The sequence below is a fragment of the Anser brachyrhynchus genome, assembly GCF_964034855.1.
Source record: "Anser brachyrhynchus genome assembly, chromosome: 2".
Classification (NCBI taxonomy): Eukaryota; Metazoa; Chordata; class Aves; order Anseriformes; family Anatidae; genus Anser; species Anser brachyrhynchus.
Window position 1 is genome coordinate 159841264 of NC_137695.1, and position 8085 is coordinate 159849348.

The window sequence follows — 8085 nt, forward strand, 5'->3', positions numbered from 1 at the left end:
GGATTAAGCCCTGCTGACCCTGACAGATGACAAAGGATGAGATAACCAGAGGAAGGCACATCTCAAGCCCAATGAGATAATGGAGCATGGTGCATTCTTACCAGACTCATCACGTAATTGCGGGTCATGTCACGATGACCAGTAACTCCCGTTCTAAACGCCGTCATTAGCATCTACGTCACTTTAATTAAAAGATGGGGAGAAGAAGGAAGAGGAAAGAAAATGATAATGCATTCGTTGCAAGATGTCTGTACAACTGCACACATATTTCATTGAAAAGAAGCTGCTCATTAGTGATTTAAATGGGGACAGAGGTATGATTCTTAAGGTCAGGCTGGATGGAGCCTTGGCCAACCTGATCTAGTGGGTGGCATCCCGGCCTATGGCAAGGGGTTGGAGTTAGGTGACCTTCAAGGTCCCCTCCAACCCGAGTGACTCCATGATTCTATGATTCCATGATAATTGAACAGCACATGCTGCTTGGGAGTTTGTTTTTTGACACAAAACAGGAGAAACATACAAAGGAGGAGACGAGGGCAAGGTTGAAAAGTGCCAATGCTACACCCAACTTTTGCTGCTAGAGAAGAAAAAAAAGCTCAGTGCACCTCTGATTGACCTGTGGAAGTGAAAACTAGCTTTTGCCGAAGTTTATGCTCAATTTTGGCTTTTTTGGAGTCTAGCAGGTAGGAAAAGAAGATAATAAACTAGCACAATGCAGAGGCAGCAGGACACATCTCCCACAGGAGAGCTGAGAGCTTCCAGAAGCAACACTGTTGAGAGACCTGGGAAGATCCTCGGATCTGGAGGACAGCAGGAATGGCAGGTTTGGCAGTGAAGTCACCTTCCGTAGTCCTTACACACACCATCAGCCCGTCCACGGATTGCAGGTTGAAATTAGGTATCTGACCTCTTTGCCTCAGACTTCACCAGATTTTGCAAACAGACCTGTTGCCCTGGATCATTTAGGTGTTGCAGTTTTATCCATTATCACCATCCCAAGTCTGTAAGCCGGGAAATCGAGGCACCAAGTCTCTGTAACAGGCAGACTAATTCGTACAGGTCCTGTTCCCAGTGTTAGGAGCGACGGGGTTGACTCAGACCCACAGCTGGCACTTGTCACTAAAATGCACCTGGAAAAGGCGATGCTCAAGAGATGTGGAAAGAGCTGCCCATGGGGTATTTTATCAGGGCCCACGGAAAGGTGAGGGACAGGGAGGAGGTGAGCTTGCTGCTCAGAGATGAACTGCTGAGATGGAGCACCCAGAAGCCACTCGAGAGGGTAAGAGGCCCTCATGCCATGCAAAACATTTGTTTTTTCTGTAACAGTGTTCCTAATCTCTCTGGTGGCACCAAGGAAAAACACACAGCACACGTCCCAGCTCAGGTAACAACAGGAGCATGTTTATTCAGGTCTGGCACTTACAGAGCTCAGAGGGACAAGGTACACGTCATTTGTTTTCCAGAAAAAGGCAGCCCAGGGTTGGAAGAAATTTATAAAAAGAGACTCCAGCTGCAGGGCCCAGGAATGTGTCTCCCTTGGGGTCATGCATTCCCCGTGCCCGGGCCAACCTCATGTTGGGGCACGCTGGTGCCAGGCATCTCCATGGAGGCAGGACCATCTGAACGCTTGGCAGAGCGGTGTCTGGGGGCAATCGTTTCTTGGTGAGTCCCAACCTTGATCTAAGCAACCTTAGAAACTGGGGGAAACAGGTAAAAAAGCAGAAACCCTTCTGAAACAATCCACCGGGAGGTGCAAGAGTGCAGCGGGGTATGTCTGAAGGAAGAGAAGAACGGTTGGGCCCAACCGCCCAGGTCTCTGGTGCTGGAAGAGCATAAAGTCTGGGAAACGACCACCGCGGAGGCCTGCTGAGAAGTAGAGGATCTCCTTGTGGGCAGCGATAGAGAAGATATTGGCTAATGAGACCCGCGGCAGCCCATGGAAGACGGGGCGCCACGTTGCAGAGGTGGGCTCGCCGGGGGAGCCCGCATCGTCCCCAGGGCACCGGCTCTTCCTCAGCCAGCCCCATCACTCGCGAGCCCTGAGGATGTAGAAGAAGCTGACCAGGATGCCCAAGGCCAGGACAGTGTAGCTGGCTTTCACGCTGCTGGAGCCGCTGATGTTGCAGAGGAAGGAGTCGCAGCAGTAAACGGAGGCAGCCGCTATGCCAACGTTAATCCCAGCGCTGGGGCAAATGGGAGAGCATCCTTTGGAGATGGACTGGCCAGAACTGCTGCCTGAATTTCAGTTGTGAAGGGGAGAGGAAGAAAAACAGAAAGCAGACAGGTTTAAAACCTTTCAGCTTTTTGATCTGTGCTGCAAAGGAAACAACAGCACCGAAAAAGCTGGAGTGTCACAGGCAGCACAGTGAGGATGTAGCACTTCTCGACAACCTCAACTAGCCCACACACTTCGAGAAACACCCCCGCCTACTTTCCACACCGCCCCTAGAGACCGTACAACACCCCAGGGACAGCCCTTCCAGGCTGCTGGCCAAAATTTGACTGCCACAGCTCCGGTGGAGAATGTCAAAAATCCCACTCAAGCTTGACCCTGAGGCTCCTCAAGCGAAATGGGGAAAGCCAGAGAGGGACTCGTGAGCAAACACCACGTTACAAGCTCAGCTGAGAGAGAGGCACAGCTCGCATTTAGCAGCAAGCTCAAGAAATAGGAAGCCATTAGCACTGTGTGCTAAGATGACAGGTTTATAAAAGCTCCTGGCCTCCATTTGTGCATGCACAAGCCGCCCACATTATGGGCTCTGCAATTCGGGCATGCAACACTCTTCTCTCCTGCATGTTGGAAGGAGAGGCTGAAGGAGAGCAGGGCAAGCCAGGATGGGATGCGGGTTCTGCAATGCCACCAGGAGACCTGCCAGAGCAGGCTGCCTCTCTGGGAGATCCCCTGGAGCTTTCTTGGTGCTTTTTTCCTTCTGTGAAAAGCAGGCATTTAGGGAGGGAATCTGCAAGTTCCTGGCAATCCCACCATGCCTACAGAGGGCAAAAAATCACAGGCAGGACCCAGGGACAAACAACACGAGCTAGCACAGAGCAAAAGCAGGAAGAGTAACCCTGGAGCTTTCCTGCAGAGGAAGCCTGCAACACCCTTGACCCTTTCACCAGCAACCTCCTCTCTCCACCCCTATATTCCCCTCGGACTCCTGGCAGCACTGCAGACACGTGGGCTTTAATGTGACTTGGTTTGGCAGCACGTCTCTCGCAAAATGCCTTTAGGATGGTCCGACACAGCTGCCACACAGAACTTTCTCCTTTCTCCAGCCAGAGGAAGGAAAACCTTCGCACACTTCCCCACGTGATCCCAGAGAGCTGCTAGGAAGAGCAGAAGAACCGTCCCCACTCACCGAGTCCCACTCCGACATACGTCGTCACGCAGTACTTTTCATTCTCCCCGCACTTGACAGGCGCCAGGCAGGCCCAGTTGGAGGATGCATCCGAGCAGGAAAAGCAGATGAGCGTGTGGGCTGCAAGGGAAAGGCACAGCTCAGTTAGGGGCTGGTGGGGAGACGTCACTGCTCGGAGGTCTCCACCTCCAGCACGCAGCACTCACCGCATCCAGCCACAGCCCGCGCTTGCTGTTCAGGCTGCGTCGATCTGTGATAGCCTTTTTGCCACCCAAATTTGTCCGAGGGTTCAAGCATAAGGGATACATTTTAAGGTTTCAGTTGGGTTAACTGCCAGCTAAAGCCTCAATGCAACTGGAGGTCAGCCTGGTGCTTTATGGCATGCTCTTGTCTTGTTTGCACCAAGAGCTGGCCCAAGCAGCGGCTGCCAACCCGAAGGCAGGTTCAGGCTTGCAGGCTGGAACCTGAGATTTGGGCTTATTCACTTCTGCTACCCTGGACACCAATGGGAACTACTCCAGGTGTGACAACAGGTTTGAGCTTTTCGTGGCCTGCCTCTGGCAGCAGGGCACAATGCTTAGGCTATGCTTGAGTACATGGTGGAAACGATTTCCCAGCCAGAGCAAGCCCAGCGTTGCAGCAAGACCTGCAAGGACTTGCAATGCCCCATTACCCTGAGAGTCACAGCACTATGAAGGCAGCATATGCAACCAACCTTTCTAATCTGGGGCAGAGGAAGAGCAGAGAAGCATGACTTCCTACAGGGCAGGTTCCCAAACGTGGTCAACCCTGCACCAGCAGGATGGATTGCACCAACTAGTTCCCATCCCACATCCAAGAAAAGGGAAAGATTGGGAAATAGCATTCAGTGGAGGGAAATGGTCACAGGAACTGCCTGGACTAGTGACTCAGCATGGACTTGTGTATTTGGCAGTAGATGGATGATCTTCTCTGTATTTTACATATAAGAACTTCACATTCACACTGCAACTGTTGACCTACATACGCAGACAGATCGGGGCCATTCCCAACGCTTGACGGGCTCTGCTTTTGGAGCCCTCAGACTGCAAACCCTTCCATGAGGCCCTGCCTTTCTCTTCCGTGTTTATAGGATCCAAAATGGAGGGGAGGCAAATTCAGGATAGGAAGTGCAAGGCTGCCTCATTCCTGCTCCTACCCCTTCCAACCCCAGGACAAACAGATTTCCCTAAGGAGGCGATGCTGGAGAAGCCCTGATAGAGCTTGCTAAGGCTTGGCAGTCCCTGCTGTGGTGTATTTTGAAGAGCAAGTTGGATAAATATTAATAACAGCTGTCCTGCTCCGCCACTGGCCTGCCTGACCTCTTGAGGTCCTTCTCAATCCTGTTTCTCTCAGAAAAATATAAAAAAGCCCTTCACAGGAAAATTGGAAAAAAATAACAATTGTGCTCAGAAGAATGACTTTTGAGCAGCCACGGCCAAGGCAGGGGATGAAAACAAAAACATAATAGCATATCTCACGAAAACAGATTAAAGCTGGTTAGTGGGAGGTCCTGAGTGTCACACCAGAGCAGCTGGATGACTCTGGAGACGAAATCAACACCACAACCCCCTAGCAAGAATTTCCTGGGCTGTCTCATACAGCTTTCCATGATCATCAGTCTGCCAACGATCCTTGCAACAAAGCAGAGTTACCTGAGCATGCCAGCACGGCAGCCACAACCTACACAGCGCAGCCAGGATTACAGGGCCACCAGTTGAGTCAAAGGCCTCAGGTGAGATTCGTCACTGGACGTTGCCCCGAGGACAGGGGAGGAGGACAGGGCCAACCAAGCTGTTGTCGTCCCTTGCTGAAACCTCAAAGCATTTCCATGCGTGGTATTTTTTGATCTCGTTGGCCAAAACTCAGCTGCAAACTCAGGCTGGGACTTGAAGAGAAGCCTGGCTCTCTCCCTTTCCCCTCTTCCCCATGTCTTTGCTCTCAAGTCTCAGGCGACCTGTCCCAAACCCTTCCCCTTGCAACCACCCTGATGGCAAACTGAGGCCCGAGGAGGCAAAGTGACTCATCCCATCTCCGGGGAATCATCTGCAAGCAGGAATGAAGTGGATTATAGGCTTCCCATGGACATTATGGCAGCACATGTGTCCCCGTATGTATTTGCTCACCATGCTGAATGCACAAGTTGAGCGGTGCAGTGCTATACATTAAGCCTTAAAGATTTCAGATGCGAACACATCTGAAGTATTTGTATATGTAAACAAAAACGCCTCCAGGCATGAAACTTTCTACCGCTAAATCTATATTTTTAATACTCTGTCCTGTCCACACCTTGTCCTTTTTCACACCTATTACTCCTTGTCTTAATGTAGACTAAATCTTTCCAGGATGGGCGAGTCTTTCAGTATAGTTTAGGAGCGGAAACATTCAGTTTTAAGTCCTGCTGCTTTTTGCTTAAGCAAAACAGATAACTAAAGGACCCACTGCAGAGTGAAGAGAGCAAGCAGGCTGCGTGCTTTAGACAAAAGGCACAAGAGGGGAACAGAATTATTTTACACGGCTGGAGACAGAGCTAAGAGTTGGAGCTCAAGGCTGTAAAAAAAAAAAAAAAAAAAAGCCTAAGTCTGAACAATGCATAAGAAAAGCCTCGTTTTCACCATCTAGAAAAGGCAGTTTTCTTCAATGTGAAGAATTTATGTGTTTATTTGTTTGCTGTTCAGCTCTTTGGAGGAACAAAGGGCTTCCAAAAGCAGATCATTTGGGGTAATTCCTCAGATAAGAGGTTGACTCCATTCTTGCAAAGAGCAATGCAGGAAAAAGGGAAAAAAAAAAAAAAAAAGCCTTTAAGAGCTCACTCCAAAGCTCAGCAGCCCCAGTGAAAAATGCTGTTGCTTCAGCAGCAATTCCGTTCGGTCTCTATGTCAAATGTTCTTTCCTTTACATTGCTCTTAGACAAGATCCTTATATACCATATGCCAGATCTTCAGGGCACTTTGAACAGTGGGCAAAGCTTTTCTGCAAAAAAACTCCCTTGATATGCTGGAAGTGTTCGGGGAAAAAGCAGCCTGGTTAAGAAACCCTTTTGCCTGGCTGGGAACTTACTCTTATGCTGAAAGGTGTTTTTTTGGGGGAGGGGGAGAGCATTAACCCCCTTCCTGCCTGGGCCTGGACTGTCCATCTGCCCGGCTGGAACTGAGCACACACCAGCTGGGCTTGGGCTCTGATGGAGACCCAGATCTTGAATTGCCAGTTCCTTCATGGACCCCATGGAGAGGGGGGCACAAGAAAGGCAGAAAACTAACTAGTTTCTTCTTATTGGTGTCCTGGGGAGGCAGGAAGGGTCTGTGTTTCCTGAGCCAGAGTCTCAGACGACCAAGAACTCTCCTGTTTGCTCTTTGTTTGGCTTCTCCAAGCAGTGACATATGGAAACAATACAGGGTTTTGCATAGCCCCATGGAGTTTGGAAAGGCAGAAATGGAGTCATGGGGATTACGGACCTGTGACTTGGCCAACTTGCAGTTTAACACCCAGCAACAGGAAGCACATTCTCCCCAGCTTCAGTGGCAGCCCCAGGAGTGCTCCACTGGGCCCTCTCTCTTGGGGGTCACCTCCCCACATGCTGGTAACCCCAGCCTGTCCCTAAGGATGCTAGGGAACGGCAGGAGCCAGGATCACAAGTGGTTCTACCCAGACTTTGCTTCATCTGCCATTGTCGGGGCTGGGCTCCGTCTCCCCTCCACCCTCCTTCCCCTCGGCAGCATCTCAGCCCATTTCAGCGCCGTTATCCCGGCTCGCTGCACCGAAAGGGGGAGCGGAGCCATCCCTGGTCTTTGTTCGAGCTGCAACTGGGAAAAGCTCCAAAATATAGACGTACACAGCTGGAGACACACACCCATATATACATGCACGGAAGCCCCGAAGTTCCTGCTGCAAGGGGGACATTGCCGAGAGGCAGGTCTTGGGAAGACCCCCACCACCTCAAACCTCCGCCAACCCCCAGCACGGCTCAGTCCCGTCCCCCCAGCCCTTCCGCAACCCTCACCCCCCCCCCCCTCCCGCATTCTTCCAACTTCCAAAGCACCCCCTGCAAGACGCAGCATCTCCTCCCAAGCCCCCCCTTCAATAATTTCCCCCCAAACCGGGGGCTGGGCAAACAAAAAAAAAAAAAAAAAAACCAAAACACTGGAGGACCTTGGGAAGAGGTGGTAGCGTCCGGAGTGGGAGGAAGGAAGCAGCCCCCACCTCTTACCTCTCTCCACGCACAGCACCGCAGCCAACACGGCGAGCAGAAGCGCCTTCATGGTGCGGCGGTGGGGCCGGCGAGCTGCGCAGGGCGACGGGCTGCGCGCAAGGCTGGCGGCAGGTCTGGGCGCCGGGGGCGGGGAAAGGACACCCGCTCCGCCCAGCGGGCCGCCCCTGCGCCCCGCGCCGCCTGACCCCGCCTCATGCCCGGGCGCGCCAGGTTTCGTTTCCCCGCTCCGGAGTACCGGAGCCGGGGAAATGTAGCCCCCCCCCTCCGCGCGGGTGCGGCTTTTTATGCCTACGTACGGCCCGCTGGGTGACCGAAAGCAGTGCGGGAGGAGAGGCAGTTCTGCCTTGGTCCTGCAGTTCCCTGCTTTCCCTTCAAGGCTTTTTCCTCAGCACTTTCCGGTCCCCTCTGTTTCCGTGGGGGAAGAGCCGTCAGCAGGAGGACCCCCCTGCATGCAGGGCCTCACTCGTGCACAACCTGCTTCTTGAGCAACCCTCTGCA

The 8085-nt window shown here is 52.2% G+C and overlaps 1 protein-coding gene across 1 annotated transcript; it reads right to left on the reverse strand.

The window, feature by feature from the left end:
- Nucleotides 1-1380: 1380 nt before the first annotated feature.
- LOC308190571 (lymphocyte antigen 6E) lies at nt 1381-7778 on the reverse strand. The gene is made up of 3 exons (XM_080582137.1): nt 7585-7778; nt 3360-3479; nt 1381-2235 (listed from the first exon to the last, which is right to left on the reverse strand). The coding sequence occupies exons 1-3, from the start codon at nt 7634-7636 to the stop codon at nt 2027-2029; spliced, it is 381 nt and encodes a 126-aa protein (XP_080438263.1). The 5' UTR covers nt 7637-7778; the 3' UTR covers nt 1381-2026.
- Nucleotides 7779-8085: the final 307 nt, after the last annotated feature.